The sequence below is a fragment of the Podarcis liolepis genome (assembly GCF_965112155.1).
Source record: "Podarcis liolepis genome assembly, chromosome: 2".
In the NCBI taxonomy this organism is placed as follows: domain Eukaryota; kingdom Metazoa; phylum Chordata; class Lepidosauria; order Squamata; family Lacertidae; genus Podarcis; species Podarcis liolepis.
In genome coordinates, this window is record NC_139555.1 from 32,088,374 (window position 1) to 32,105,121 (window position 16,748).

The 16,748-nt window shown below is 44.7% G+C and overlaps 1 protein-coding gene across 1 annotated transcript in view; it reads right to left on the minus strand.

The window, feature by feature from the left end:
• Nucleotides 1–16,576, minus strand: part of FASN (fatty acid synthase) — a 62,009-nt gene extending 45,433 nt beyond the window's left edge. The window contains exons 1-4 of the mRNA XM_083487084.1: nt 15,945–16,576; nt 5,198–5,338; nt 2,961–3,113; nt 120–293 (exon numbers count right to left, since the gene is read on the minus strand). Of these exons, the coding sequence (XP_083343210.1) occupies nt 120–293; nt 2,961–3,113; nt 5,198–5,324 (454 nt within the window). The 5' untranslated portion in view covers nt 5,325–5,338; nt 15,945–16,576. The remainder of the gene's footprint in view (nt 1–119; nt 294–2,960; nt 3,114–5,197; nt 5,339–15,944) is intronic.
• Nucleotides 16,577–16,748: the final 172 nt, after the last annotated feature.

Below are 16,748 nucleotides of genomic sequence, written 5' to 3' on the forward strand. Positions count from 1 at the left end.
ACTGTTATGGATCCTGTTCACCTACATCACAAACTTTCCTGCATCTTCCCCTGTCTGACCAAACATCTGCCCTGCCATGAGATAATCGGTCCATTGGCCCTCCATAGATGCAAACTTACCTTTGAAATCAAAGAAGTATGAAATTCTGTTGGCAAACATAGCACGTTGACAGCCAGTCATACTGTACCCCAGCAACTGTTCAGGGTCTACACTAAACGCTTCACCAGCTTCTGACCCACTCACACCAATCCACACTCCTGTGTCCGTGCCCCGAATGGAAGCTGGATTAATTCCTAAAAGGGGAGAAGGCCACCAAATGAAAGAAAATATTAGAAATATAATAAATATCATTGAATATTTGGAGGTGAGAAATGAAAAGCAGGGTGTGGAATTGTCAAAGAATGGATGAGGTCACTTGAAACATTTGACACTTAAGTGCTTGGTCCATGAACCAAAGGGTTGGGGCGGGGAGGAAACACAACCCACGACACAGAAGTAGGGACAAGAAGGGGGAGAAAGGCAGTTTATGAAAGATCTTAACTATTGTTGCTTGTAAGGAAAAGTGTGTATGATCACAGAACTGAGGCAACCATGGAACTCAGTCACATGATCCCTAAAGGTAAAGGTACCCCAGACCATTAGGTCCAGTCATGGCCAACTCTGGGGTTGCAGTGCTCATCTCTCTTTATTGGCCAAGGGAGCCAGCGCACAGCTTCCGGGTCATGTGGCCAGCATGACTAAGTCGCTTCTGGTGAACCAGAGCAGCGCACGGAAACGCCATTTACCTTCCCGCTGGAGTGGTACCTATTTATCTACTTGCACTTTGACGTACTTTTGAATTGTTAGGTTGGCACGAGCAGGGACTGAGCAACGGGAGCTCACCCTGTTGTGGGGATTCGAACCGCTGACCTTCTGATCGGCAAGTCCTAGGCTCTGTGGTTTAACCCACAGCACCACCTGCGTCCCTCACATGATCCCTACCACATAGCTAATAGGATGTGGGCAAGGATGGTGGGAAGAAGCTCACAGGTGTTGTCATTCTGTGTCATCTCTCCTGCTAAGCTAAATCAATGGTCCAGAAGCAAAAAAAAAAAAGACCATGGAGAAGCAAAGTGGCTGCAAGGTCCTCTCTGGGACGCCCAACATTTGTGTGTCCTCACTAAGCCAAGGTTTGGTTTAGTGTATCATATGAACCAGGCTATTATATTACTGAAATAGGTGCTTTGACTTTCTTTTTCCTGTTTGCAGTCTTTCTGATTGAAAGTGGTATATACCGTATTTTTCGCTCTATAACACGCACCCGACCATAACACGCACGTAGTTTTTAGAGGAGGAAAATCCGTAGGCATGCCACCCGTAGGCATTCCCTCCATAGCACGCACAGACATTTCCCCTTACTTTTTAGGAGGAAAAAAGTGAGTGTTATGGTGCAAAAAATACAGTAAATACTTGGAATCTTTAAAAAAAACGCAACTATATAAACATGGTCCTTCCCTCACGGCCTTTTGAGTACAAAGTTTTCTTGGCAGGAATGACCCGAAGCAAAGAGACAGGCAAAAATTACAACTTTACCCCACATTGTTTCCTGAAATATGCAGTGAATTACTGAACGGGGGGTGGGGAGTATGTTAAATGGGAAATGTGTTCAAAGAGCACAAGACAACAAGCCAATGCATGATGCCCCTGCTGATTATAAAAAATGTTGGCGAACGTGATCCTCTTTCTCTCTAAAGCAGATTATGACTCCCATCTGTGACATATAGGAGAAAATGTGTGAAATGAACCTAATTCTTAAGATAATTGAATCTTATTTTATTTTTTGTAGGAAGCATTGAAGCTTGCAAGAAAAGGAACCAGCATATAAACATTATATGGAAGCCCAGCCAGATATGGGCAGGATATAAACAAAACAAAACAAAACAAAACAAAACAAAACAAAATAATTAACAGAACATAGAATAAGAACATAGGCCCACCAATGCATTTCAACTTAGCTTCCTAAAAAATGGAAGTGTTGTCTCTGCCAGCCATGAGATTTCAAAAAGTTTTATCTAAACTTTCCACATTATTGGAAACTCTAATGTCTCCATTTTACACCAATGAGCAGGAAGGCTTCATTTGGAGGACATAGGAAAAGAGGTTGGAAAACGTGACTTCAAGAGATCCCAGGAGCTCTGTCAGAGAGGGACGTGTCAGCTGTGGACACATTTCCTAACATGTCTTTTCAACACTGCTACCCGTCGTTACTGATACCAGTTATTAGTGTTGCTAATACTTTTGTCTAATCTTTCTTTCACTGTCAAAATTGCAAGAAGCATGTTGCAACGGGAACTTTGCAAAGGTGTGACACTAATTTCAAAAGACACAGAAATGTCAAGGCCTTCACTACAGTGGTTTCATCATTTAGTTCCAAGGTAAGTTTATCAAAATGCATGGTCATGGTGTTCTGACAAACAATAGAAGCTAGATCTCTCGGCAAAGGCCTGGATTTAACTAAACTGCTGTGCTTAGCAGAAGCCAGTGCAAGGGCTCCCACTAGCACAACAGGGTTTCCTCCCCTCTTCCCCCTAATTTGCTCCAATGGATCATGTACACCCCAGAAAAGCACATGGGGGGGGGGGGTAACAATCAGAAGAGTGCAACACTGAATTCCTCCAAAAGTCTCTTTTGTTTTTAAAAACTGCCAACCCTCATGTCACAGAGTGGGGAAAGTCATATTTAGATTATTTCTTCTAGATTTGGAAGCCAGAATAAACCTGGGCAGTGTACAGAATATTTTTGCTTCGGTTCCCTGCCCCAACCCATGTCCCCCTACATATATGCTGTCCTGAAAACAAAGTTTGGTGTCCTTTGGGTCTGTAAATAGTTTACGTTATCTTGTGCAAGCGACACAATTTGTACACGATTGATTTGCATGTTAATAGGACTTTTGGAGCAGAATTCTAGAACTCTTTGCTCACCGCCATCTAAAATGGCCTCGTACGAGATTTCCAGCAGCAGTCGGAGCTGAGGGTCCATCGTGTGAGCTTGCTTTGGGTGAACTCCAAAAAAGGAGGCATCAAACTTGCTGATGTCCTTGAGCTTCCCATTTCTCCTGGGCAGTCCGTAAAGTCCTGAAATTTCAAAAGAAGAAAGAAAAATTACATCACGTCCTCTGTGATTAGAAATTGCATCTTGGTTGTGCTGCTAATAAATAATATTAGTAATAATAATAATAATAATAATAATAATAATAATAATAATAATATAATAATAATAATTTATTATTTATACCCCACCCATCTGGCTGAGTTTCCCCAGCCACTCTGGGCAGCTTCCAATTGAATGTTAAAAAAATACAGCATTAAATATTAAAAACGTCCCTAAACAGGGCTGCCTTCAGATGTCTTTTAAAGATAAGATAGCTACTTATTTCCTTCACATCTGGTGGGAGGATGTTCCACAGAGCGGGTGCCACTACCGAGAAGGCCCTTTGTCTGCTTCCTGTAACCTCACTTCTTGCAATGAGGGAGCCGCCAGAAGGCCCTCGGCGCTGGATGTCAGTGTCCCGGCTGAACGATGGGGGTGGAGATGGTCCTTCAGATATACAGGACCAAGGCCGTTTATTATGTATGACACTGCTATTTCTACATCACTTCTTCTGTGATTAGAAATTGCATCTTGGTTGTGCTTATTATGTATGCCACTGCTATTTCTATTTCTATTTGCTATTGCGCAAAACTTCTTGCAGAGTTGCTTATATCATCTGGAGAGTTTGCAAAAGCACCATAGTTTAATTAGGTGTTTTTTTGGTAAAGGCAGACATCATGGAACTTATTTTTCTATTCTCCGAGCTTGTATGTGTTATTTGCTTTCTATTTATACAGGGGGGAAAGCCAGACAAAGATTTGGTTGGATTAATTTAGAACAGTGGTTCCCAACCTTTTTTTGGCCATGCCCCACCTAAGCATCTCTAAAATTCTTATTGCCCCCCACCCCCATGACATATAATTTTTATTATTCAAAAGGTGAACTCCTATTCACATGGAGGAAGCGTAAAAGGCCATTCACTGTTAGTAACTCATTCTCGAATTGCCCCCCTTAAAAAACAAATTGCCCCCCTGTGGGGCGTGTGCCCCATGTTGGGAACAACAGATTTAGATGGATTCAACCTCTGAGGCAGAAGTTCCCGCTGAAGTCACTTTCAGCTATACAGTGGTGCCTCGCAAGACGAAATTAATCCGTTCCGCGAGTCTCTTCGTCTTGCGGTTTTTTCGTCTTGCGAAACACGGCTATTAGCGGCTATTAGCGGCTTAGCAGCTATTAACGGCTTAGCGGTTTAGCGGCTTTAAGAAAAAGGAAACAAACTCGCAAGAACTCGCAAGACGTTTCGTCTTGCAAAGCAAGCCCATAAGGAAATTCGTCTTGCGGAACGACTCAAAAAACGGAAAACTCTTTCATCTTGCACGTTTTTCGTCTTGCGAGGCATTCGTCTTGCGAGGTACCACTGTATACTCAAGGACATCCAGGAATGCAGATGAGAGCACAGGAATTTGACAATGGTTCCTGTTCCTTAAAGGTCATACAACTCAATAACCCTTAGAGTTTATCTTTCTAATGTTTCTGTTTCTCCTAACAACTTAATATTTGTATCCCACCAATCTGACTGGGTTGCCTCAGCCACTCTGTGCGGCTTCCAGCATATATAGATAAAGGTAAAGGGACCCCTGACCGTTAAGTCCAGTCGCAGACGACTCTGGGGTTGCGGCACTCATCTCATTTTACTGGCCGAGGGAGCTGGCGTTTGTCCGCAGACAGCTTCCGGGTCATGTGGCCAGCATGACTAAGCCGCTTCTGGCGAACCAGAGCAGCGCACGGAAACGCCGTTTACCTTCCAGCATTATCTATTTATCTACTTGCACTTTGACGTGATTTTGAACTGCTAGGTTGGCAGCAGGGACCGAACAACGGGAGCTCACCCCGTCGTGGGGATTCGAACTGCCGACCTTCTGATTGGCAAGCCCTAGGCTCAGTGGTTTAGACCACAGCGCCACCCGTGTCCCTTCCAGCATATATAAAGCATAGTAAAACATTAAACTTTAAAAAGCTTTCCCATATAGGGCTGCCTTCAGATGTTATACTCCTTAACATCTGATGGGAGGGCATCCCACAGGGAGGGTGCCACTACTGAGAAGGCCATCAAGATCACTAGACCTACCTGGTTTCCATCTCCGGTCATCTTCTGTGACCATGTCCACTCCATTGATCAAATTTTCCCAAAACTCTTGCAAGTTTTCTGATTCTGGCAGCTTCCCTGCTATGCCTGCAACCACCACTTCCTCCATCTCTCAACTCGACTCTAGACAGCAAGTGGAGAAGAGAAAAATCAGGCCTATGCAGCAATAATGAATCACGCAAGAAAATTACAATGCACTTGTTAAAAAAACAAATATATAATTACCAGGGAAACACCAGGCAAATTAATTTCATATACCAGTACTTTTAAGCAGCAGATCAGATTCTTTTAAAGATATACCTGTAGAACAGACCACATGAGAGCTATTTTATGAGCAGATGTGGTCTTTTATATACCAGCGGGCTTGGGGTTCCTGGATGCTAGTGCTGAACTCGAAGTAACTCAATAAACAGCAAGGAACAAAAACTTCTGGAAAGCTACTGGTGCAACAACACAGTGAATGAAATTATTCAACTAGAGATGGAAGAAGGCTTTAGCCCAAGGAGTTCGTGATTCATAACATCTAATAATTCCATATCATGGGTGGAACCCAACGTAGTACTACGGCAATTTTTCTACCTGTACCATGATTTCTATCTGTGCAGCTGAACATTCTCTCCCTTTCCTCCTCCCATGCACAGCCTAAATTTGTTCCATGAGGGCCCCCACCCATGATTCAATATCAATATGTAGGTGGCACCACATGGGGCATCTTGTAACACTTGGAAAAAGCCTTTCAACACCTTGGCCAAGAAGCCACCCTGTCATGTCTATTACTTCCAGCAATAGTAACAGGGTCAAACATATTGCAGTGGCTTCCATCTTGACCAGTGCTCCTGAGGGACTGTCCTTTTCTAAATAATTGTATTAATTTTAGTGTGCTGTAGTCAGATAACTGCAAATTTAGCAATGTAGCAAAGGGGCACACATCTGGCTGTATGTGAATTTTGTGCTACTAGTGATGAATTGACCGAGATATTATTGGGCAGCAAGTGATTTTTGCTTTAGTGTGTTGTGGGATTAATATTACTATTGAGCACGTCGTCACCTGCTGAATAATGGATATATACTGAATAGCGCTAGTCAGGCACTGAGCAGTAACATCTTTATGTTTAGGTGCCTACTGAAGGCATGTTTATTCAAGAAGGCTTGCTCCGATGGGTGACCCAATAATTTACAGAATACCAATTGCATACTTGCAGATATGGTTTTGTTGTTTTCTAGCATTTGTAAGATGTTGTTTTATTGGATGGGATCTAACTAGAACGAGTTCTGTCAACAGAATCCCACACAAGAACTGCTTGCACAGTGGGGTTCCCTCTCTCTTCCCCCACATGTGCCCCCCCAAAATTGGGGGGGGGGAGTCAGGAGAAGCTCCAAAACAGCATGCAGGGGGAGGAAAGGGGAGATTGCTCCATCTGACAAGCCAAAATGCTTGCCCTGGTGGAACGATTGTCAGAGTGCAACGTTGAAGTGCTCCCGATGTTTTAAGAGCTTTTAAGAAACGATTTCAGAAACTGGGCCCTGTGTTTTATCATCTCGTACACTGCTTTAATGAACTCTAGCCATGAATCAGTTTGTAATTTCCCCCCTAGTTGTTGCTGTTGCTATAGACGTTGTCAGCAAATAAACAACAAAGCAGGTTGACAATCCAGATAATAAAATTCAACATAACATTTCGGTGATCTGTGACATACCTAAAGGTATGGAGGGAAAATATTTGCTTTTAAGTAGTGAGGTAGTATATTTTAGTATAGAATAACATAGTTTATATTTAGTTCTGAATGCTAAGGAACCAGTCCAAAACACTTTTTTGGGGGGGGGGGAACGAGCTTGACAATAAATCCTTCGGCTATAAAACTATTGCAGTTCTCCCTTCAATCTCTCTGAGCAAGTTTAACTCATTGAAAGCTATTGTTGCTACTCTTCACCAGATTGTAGGTAGGACTTCCTAGAAGAGATCATCAGAGATAAAAAGGCAAAACTAACTGTTGTAGTGAAAGCTAACTGATAAAGAAGTAAAAGAGGCGCAGCCAGATTCCTTGGCGACCTTTCCTTGCTTGTAGTGATTCAGAGCAGAGATTTGCTCTGGAGGGCAGAGCTGAGCTTAGAGCTAAAAGTGGGAAGTAGAGTGAAGCAGTGTGAGAGTGAAGAGACTGAGCCTTTCTAGGTCTCACGCCATTCTATGGGTACCACCAAATGTCCTTTTGATTGTGCTTACATTATACGATTTGTGCTGATGATGGTATTGAGGTGGTTACACGCAATCCCACTTTCAATAATGCTTATGCTTGCAAAAGTTCTAGGGTGATCATACCCCTTCGTTTCCAATGACTGTATGTCCTGTAGCTTTCGGCTGAAATCCTGTCATACCACAAATATTCTGAGCACTTTTTTGGGGAGGGGGTCCCTCTTTTGTTGTTATAGTACAAGAATGCCCCTCCAGATGAAAACAGTACAGTAAAATATGTAAGAATGTCTTTTGAAGATAAGCTCACTTAAGGCCAAATGGAAGAGCAATGGAAATGCATAACTGAAGACTATAATTCCGATCATAATCTGTAAGCTGCGAGCCTGTTCCTGTTGAGGTTGGTATAAAAACACCCCCCTTAATTTTAATGGAAGAGGACTGCAGTCTTCAATAATTATCAGTAACAATTATATCCTTACATTCATCTATCAGGAAACTCCTTCCCCTTTCCTATGTAGGAAAGTATTCAATTCATACAATGGCATCTAAATACAGTCATACCTCGGGTTACGAACTGCGGGTTGCGCATTTTCAGGTTGCGGACCGCGCCAAACCCGGAAGTACCGGAACGGGTTACTTCTGGGTTTCTGTGCTCGCGCATGTGCAGAAACACAAAATGATGTCACACGCGTGCGCAGAAGCACTGAATCGCATCATGTGCGTGTGCAGACGCAGCGCTGCGGGTTGAGAACATGTCTCCCGCATGGATCATGTTCGCAACCTGAGGTATGACTACAGCAATTTAGCCTTATTTCTGTGCTGGCTTGTCCTGTTTGGGACATTCAAATGGGCATCCATCATGCCAGCAGCACAGCAGGGTCACTGCTCAGCCCCATGAGAAGGCGACTCACGCCTACACTGAAGTATGTTCAGAGAGCTCCTTCACATGAGGGGATTCCGATTGGTCCACTGATGCCCCCTCACACATGAAAGAGCTTTAAATGCATATGTTGGCACACACAGATTCCCAAGCTCGCCAAGGATACAGCTGGTGTGTGGGGGGGCTGTCTCATGCTGCCCTATAGCCCCCCCACTCCTTGTTGTTTAGTGGCATCAATTACACCTTGAATGACCAAAGATTGGTTGTTCAGTCACAGGTGTCAGCTGTTCTTCTGTAAGATACAGTGGGTGGAATTCAACACAGTGAACATCCAGATTTCCCCCCTGTTCCCCCTGAATTTGGGGAGCAGAGACCATTTTTGGGGTGTGGGGCACATGAGGGAAGGAGAGGGGGGGGAATGGAAGTCCTTGCACAAAGCTAATGGTGTTGGTTAAGTTGATCCTACATTACATCCCACCTTTCCTCTAAGGCATTCAAGGTGCATAAATGGTTCTTCTCCATTTTGCCCTCACAAGAACCTTGTGAGTTGGGGCAACTCACTACCTCTGAGCTTAGCCTTTTTCATGGGGTTCATTTGGAGGTAAATGAGGAGAAAAACCATGTACACCACCTTGAGCTCCTTAGAGAAAGGAGTGGGATATAAATCCAATAAATAAATAGTCCAGGGGTAGGGTGAGGCCTGTGACTTCCAGATACTGTTGGAGCTACAACTCTACAATTCTATGAGTCTATGGATTCTCATCAGCCTTGGCTGGCATGGCCAGTAGTGGGCCTTGGACTGTGAAGATCCAAATTCAAATCTGCACTCAACCTTGGGCCAGTCACTGTCTCTCAGCCTAACAAACCTGACAGGGTTGCATGGGGATAAAATGGGTGGAGAACCATGCATGCCTCCTTGAAGAAAAGGTGGTAAGTAAATCTTCCTAGGTACAGTATTCTTTCTCTGGTGTCCACAAGACATTTAAAATCATTCAGACAGCAGAACAGAGCAATAATGCAGAGCTCCCTGTTGTACAATATAGAATTTAAAGACAGCATGAGGTACATTATTTAATGGAAGTGCTATCATCCTAATTTAAAGCAGAAAGCAATTCTACTCCCAGTAAATTCCTAATCAGATGTACCATTGATCATCTGCACATCCCATTCTTCTGGTTGTGCCTTTGAAAGCCTAGCCATTTATTTTCACATCCTACGCTCCAGACAACTGGGTCATTTCAAAAATCTGATCTAGTGATCCCGATAATGATCATGGGTAGGCAAACTAAGGCCCGGGGGCTGGATCCAGCCCAATCGCCTTCTAAATCCGGCCCGCAGACGGTCCAGGAATCAGCATGTTTTTACATGAGTAGAATATGTCCTTTTATTTAAAATGCATCTCTGGGTTATTTGCGAGGCATAGGAATTCGTTCACCCCCCCCCAAAAAAAAAAATAGTCCAGCCTTCCACAAGGTCTGAGGGACAGTGGACCAGCCCCCTGCTGAAAACGTTTGCTGACCCCTGCTCTTGATGTTGTAGGAATAAAGCTCTAATCAGCCCCAGGCAGCAGGGCCATTAAGTTGTCGTTCAGCAACATCTGAAGGGCACAGTACTAACTCCCTCTATAAAGTGAATGATTTGCCTCTGAGGGAAGCAACGTTTATGTGCTTTGGATCATATGTATCAGAATAAAGCTGAGAAATACTGATCAGCTCAGAATATATGAACTGAGATGGCCAAGGGGAAGAGATATTACAAAGATAAAGCAGAAATCTTTCTATCAACCTCAGTGATACAATGAAAGACAAGGCAGAGGGAGAGTGGGATGCTAGCTACGGTAATTAAACACAGGCTGAAGACCAGATAATTATTTTTTTCAGAGAGCTGAAAGTGCTATGAAGTAGGCATTGTACAACCATTTCACTGTCAGGAAAGTGGGTTTGCTAGGTGCTTTTAGTGTTTCAGGACCAGACCCCATTGCATGCTCAGTCACATGTAGTTTCACACTCATAAATACTGTCCTGCCTTTCAAAAGTGGTTCCTTTCTGGTTTTCTGCTTGCAACCTATTCCTTCATCGATCTGATTTTACAGAGGTGCTTAAAATTATCAATCCAACATCAGGTTTATTCACAGTGTGAACGTGAGTATCTGTCCCGTTGTAATTGCGGTCTAATTATATCAGAATGGTGCAAGAGAGAGAATATGAAGATTCAGGGTGCAGCAGAGGCCAGGTATGAAATGTGAGTTTGAAGCAAGGGCAGCTCTATCATTAGGTGAAATGATGTTGTCGTCTCGTGCAGCAGATGAGCAATGGCACTTGGCCACCACTTTCTTCATCCATTTCTTCCCTGTGTCTTCTTGGCCTAGTTTTACTTGCTGGTGAATAGCTCACAGATGTCTGCCATAGACTGCGATGCTGCTGCAGCTGCTGCCCAGTGCCACTTCCTCAGATAGTGAGTGTGGCAAGCTACACATGCTCTGTCTTTGTTAGCCTGGCAACCCTTCAGCTTACTTTTCTGCTCTTCTCCAAAATGGGAAGGCGGGAGAAGAATAGCTTGTCTATCTGCTCATTGGCCAACTGTCCAGGCAAGCAATTGGCTGATGGGGGTCCAGCAACACAGCAAGACACATCACATGCTGCATTGTGTCATGGGTGCTGCAGTGGGTGCAGCAGAAACCACCCATCACTCAGGCTGGAGGGAGAAGAGTAGAGACGGCAGAGCAGACAGACACCAGTCACCCAGGCATCCTCTGAGCCAAAACACTGCCATGTGAGCCAAGTAACCAGTTGAGGGGCAGGGTAGGACTGGGCAAGAGTGTTGGAGGCAGATGTTGGGCACACAGTGCCTGTGATGTTGTCTGGGATGAGATGAGGGGCAGTTTAGTTTAGGGGGGGCGGACATGAATAAGGACATTACAGAGGTGCATAAAATTATGCACAGTGTTAAGAAAGTGGATAGAGAGACATTTTCCTCCCTCTACCATAATGCAAACCAGAGATTATCCAATGAAGTTGCACATTGGAATATTCGGGACGGACAAAGGGAAGCTCTTCTTCACACACAGTGCAAAATGTTCCTTGGGAAAAGGGATTGTGAAACCACTCTAGGAATTGTGAAGGACACAGAGGTCTCCCAACAACTCTCAGCACCCTTCACAAACTACAGCTCCCAGGATTCTCTGAGAGAATATGACTATTTGAAGTAGCGTCATGGTGCCTTAAATTTATAGTGTGACTGTGGCCTAGGGCACAGACCAGAGGATGGGCAGTTAATTTACAGCATTTGCTCAAGCACACATATGCTTAAGTGAGTACAAATAAGTATTACAGTAATTATGTTGCTTCTGAGGGCAGGTTTGCATAAGCAGTCCACAGCAACCCCAGGTATGCATTAAGATGGATAACAGAATATAGGTGAGAAGCAGTTCTCATGGTCATAGCAGCACTTTATGACTGGAGGCATAATGATCAACTATCCATCCTAGCTTGGTTCATATTTTACATTTGCCAAAGTGAGCAGGCATTCATTGAGCATTTGAGAACTCTTCATGAACAGAGGAAAGCGTCTATGAAGTAGTCCTCAGCATTTTCTCCCATAGTGTTCCTTTGTGACTGGCCTTTCTGCCGAATTTCACTTCTTCCTTTCCTATTGACTTTGTCAATAAATTTAAATGATCGCTGTTATGCAAAAGGACCTTGCAACACACCTAGACAGCCTTTGGACTATTTTTGCATGCGTTGAGATTTCTGTAATATCCAGTGCAGTATTACACAGAGCTCTCTCCAATACGGATTTCTGCATTTTCTGATCTGAAATCATCCAAAGGAGGCCACACCATTGTAAGAGGGTACCTTATTTACACAGTATTTGTGCAGCCTTGTGGCACTGTGCTAACTCATTTATCATCCATAATAACCAGTCATTCTCACTGGCATTATGCACTAGTACCTACTTGTTTCATCACAGCACTTTGAGTACATTCATCGTACATTAACTACGCACTTAGTCTTTTCTTGTGATTGTGCTACAAAAGGCCATTTTAAGTGCATTTCAACAGGTTGCTTGTAATTCATTAAGTATCTCCCCCTCCCATTGTTTCTTTTCTTAACTGGAGGATATTTTAAAGATGTGTACTGAAATTCATTTCAAGACTGTGGCTGTGTTTTGACATCATTTCAAGACTGTGGCTGTGTTTTGACGTCACTATAAACCATGGTTTATTATGTTGTGAATGAGCCTAACCTCCCCTGAGCTTTCGGGCTCCCTTCTCCAGCACTGCTGTGAGGGGAATTTCAGATATGTTCACTTTCACTTAATCAGTATTTAGCCCATTTTCATTTAGCTAGTTTCATAAACTATGGCTTGAAGGAGGTTGTTTCAAACAAATCATTGTTAAAATTAACCATAGTTTGTCGGGATTAGGCAATGCAACAAGTTGTGGTTAAACAAAAATACAAGCAAATGTTTCCAGCCATCTCCTGGTGGTTGCACTGGGGACAGGGGAAACCTCCTGAGTCCAGGGGAAGACTGTAGGACATTGTGGTCCTAAGAAACCATGATTCATCTTTATTATGATATCTCAACACAGCCACACACTGTCCTTTCCAAATTACTCTGCTCCCTCTGAGAAGGGACATCCATCATGGCACATAATGAAGGTATGGATTTTTAAACCAAACCAAACCAAAGGACTTTAAATAATTAAAGATGACACACTTCTATGTGTATATTTTGAACCTCTTTGTTGTAAGCATGTTCACTTCGGGGGCATGGAAAAATTATGTGCTTATTTTGTAGTGTCAGATCAGTGGTTCCTAACTTTGTTTTTATTAAAGGGACTCACCAGCTGAATGTTGTCTTTGGCAGCCAATCTCTTTATACTGACCTGTGACCATGCAGGGTGGCCAGGTGAAGAAGAGGTCAGAGCTCCTGCTCCTCTGATAGTTGCATCAAAGGGAGAGTTTCAGCAGGTGTAACTTGTCATGCAATGTATACATGCCAATATCCTCTGTTCTACAGAGTTACGCTCTGTTCTCTTTTATATGCAGCCTCCAATGACCATGAATACGCTCACAAAAGCCACTTCCTCCTACCCATAAGTCTCCGGTTAAATTAAAATGCTTGAATGTATAGTGTGATCCTAGCTATGTTAACTTAGAAGGAAGTCCCAATGATTTCAGCTGGTTTCACTTGTTCACAGCCAATGCTCTAATCCAGGGTTTCCCAAATTTAGGCCTCCAGCTGTTTTTGGACTAAAAATCCCATCATCCTTGACCACTGGTCCTGCTAGCTAGGGATGATGGGAGTTGGGAGTCCAAAAACCACTGGAGACCCAAGTTTGGGAAACCCTGCTCCAATCCTAAACAGACTTTTTAGAGTAAACTCAAAGGGACATGCTCCTGAGTTACCATGCATAGGACTGGGCTGGTACAGTGTAATTCTGTGTTCAGGATTCTTGCTTGCACAAAAGTAAATTCCGTTGTGTGAAATGGGGTTTATTCAATCATTGTGTTTAGGATTGTGGCCTGATTTTTCATTTTGGTACCACAAATTCCTGGGCTAGCACATAAATACTTGGGACAGGACATAGCAATAGTTCTTCTAGCTTAGTTTAACAAAACGTGGGTGCATTTGGGCTTAAATGTGAACTTTAAGCAAACATAAATGAAATGTAAAGAATTAAATAAATAAAACCAATACAACAATCATTTACTCTAACACAGCAAGCAGATCCATCAGGATAAGTGCACCAGTCTCACAGAAGTCAACGGCAGTTCTACCATTTTACTTTTAAGGTCAACCTTGACTGAATTGCTTGTAAATCGAGAGATTAAGTTCTTTGCCTCAATTTGTTTCAGTGGGAGAAAGGGAACTTTTGTCACCAATGCAAGTTGCAGTACTTCTCAGTTCCTAGAGACATTAAATAAATGTTCGTTGTTTTTAGATTGTTCCAAGCAAGGTTGAGAACGTATGACAAAAAATGAAATATTCTGACTTCCTTGGTTTGGAATCTTACTTCAGACACTTAGGACAACAGTTTTGAGGATAAGCACACAAAAAACACAGACAAGGACAACTTTGCCACGGAGCTGGGTTAGCAAAGGGGGGCGTGGTACTAGTTACCCTCTATGATTTAAAATATCTAGTAAGATAAATTGCTGTACGACACTTTTTGTCTTTAAATTCTCCGTGTTGCATGACTATGTTACCGTATAAAGTAATTTAAAAAACAGAGAACTACCTTATTTTACCTGTTTTTATGCAAGTCTGAATAAAATTAACGGGCTATAATACAAATAGCTCAAATTGCATTACAACTGCATCCCTTAGCTCTGAGATGGACAGAGTAAGGCTGTAGGATCATACTGCCGAGCTGAGGAATATGAATACAAGGTTACATTACGAGAACAATAGAATAATCACAGGCTCTGTGAATGTCCTGAAACAAAGAGAAAATCCTTCCAAATGCTGAGCAGAAATTGCTGACTTTTATCAGCTACCTGAGAAGAAGTGAAAGACTTGGGTTGCAAGTGACGAAGTAGAAACTATCTGGTGTCCTCATTTCCTAATGTCACAATAGAGCAGAGAATATCCAGTGCATGTCATATACCTTCCAAACTCTTATCTCCTTCTCTGTGCTTCTGCATATTAAAGGTAAGAGCTGGAAATTAAGGGGGGAGAGAACCCCCCCCTTTTTACCTAGATCTGCTGAAATAATGGGCTTCAGTGTGCCAGTGTAACTGTCTTCCTTGCCTGGTATCAAAATGGCTGGATGCAGAGCACTTACAATGCAGCAAGGCTTAGCCTCCATCTCCCTTATTGCCAAACACTCCTCCCCCTTTTTATTCCATAACCTCAATACCGGGGGGGAAACCACACCTCAAATCAACTTCACTGCTACCACATTACATCACAAAATTTCAAAGGCAGCAATTTACCTCTGCAATTTTATTCTGCCGTTAATTAAAAAATAATAAAATTAAATTAAAAAGAGACACACTGTTGTTGTTTTAATCTCAAGAGCCACAGCTTTTGTTCGTTCCCCACAGAGCTGGCTATCAAAATGGAGAACCAAAACCTGAGCTAGCATCGGAAGCTTCTCCGGTGTTACTTCGGAAAGATGTTGCGCTCAAGCCGCAGAGCCACCCGATCCCACCCGCCTGCGCCTCCAAGGCCTCCTCCGGGTCCGAGCTGATTTCACTTGGGAAGGCTCATCCAACACCTGAAAATGGATGTCGCCTTCCGATTTCGAAGACGGGCCCGGACGACCTATTCAAAACGGACGTATTTCAGTCTGCCTAGATTTGCACAACCCTATTTGCATAAGGAGGGTCGGAAAATGAAAACGCATTTAGAGATCTGGTGCCGCCAAGGCCGGTTCCCCTCCCCCACGCCGGGAGAGGAGGAGGAGGAGGAGGAGGAGGAGATCATGGCTGCTTCCAAAGGGGCCAAACCAGCCCCAGCGTGCAAAGGCACCGAGGGCATCCAGAGGACCCCCATCACCCGCCCTTCAAGCCGAGGACAGCCCTAGAGGCGCCCCAGCGCCCCAAAGTGCGCAGCAGCTCTAGCCGGCTGCTCCGTTTCATTCATACAAGCGCCATCCGGAGAGGAGGAGGGCTGCCTCTCCCTCCATCCCGGCAACCCGAGCCGGTTACCTGCTCAGGTCCTTGAGATCGGCAGCCACCGCTGGAAGGTGATCGGCGAAGGAAGCGCGCTGAAAAGCCCCGCTGCTGCTGCTGCTACTGCTACGCTGCCGGCCGCCAAGTCCCTGGCCGCCAAGTCCCTCTCTCCCTCCTCGTCGGTGCCCGATGCGTAACTGAGGCTGCCCGCGCCGCCTATCTGCGCTCCGCGTCCCTTTCTCACTGTCTCCCTCTAGCTCTCGGCGCTTATTTAAACAGCCACCACCTCCGGTGGCCACGCCACATGGGCTGACAGCTTTGCTCCTCGCCGCAGTCCAATGAGAGCTGGGGCTGGGCCTCCCGGCGCAGGCCCTGGGGCGATGCCAGCCCCCTGGCTCACGGCAGCCTCTCGCCATCGCCGCGCGGAGGAGGAAGCAGCGAGCCAAAGAGCAGCGCCCGCCGAGCACGCGCTGCCCCATACTCAGCCCGCCTGGCCAAAAGCGCAACGGTGCCTGGCAGGAACTGGGCCAGCCGGCCGGCCTGCCCCGCGCGGTGGCGCATCACATGCCCGGGGGAAGCCTCCCCGCACGCACCGGCGTGACCCGGCCTGCCCGCGACCTGCGGGATCGCCCCGTCTGTACCTTATTTTCGAGTTTCGTAGGGACCCCCCCCCACGGAACTGAATCCCCGGGGGGGGGTCAAGCCTGGATAGCCCAGTCGCTTAGAGCCTGGCGGTGCTGATAACGCGCAGGTTGCAGGTTCAAGCTGTGTTGCAGAGGGTTGGACTAGATGATCCTTAGGACCCTCTGCGATTGTGTGGGAGCCATTCCTAGGCACCCC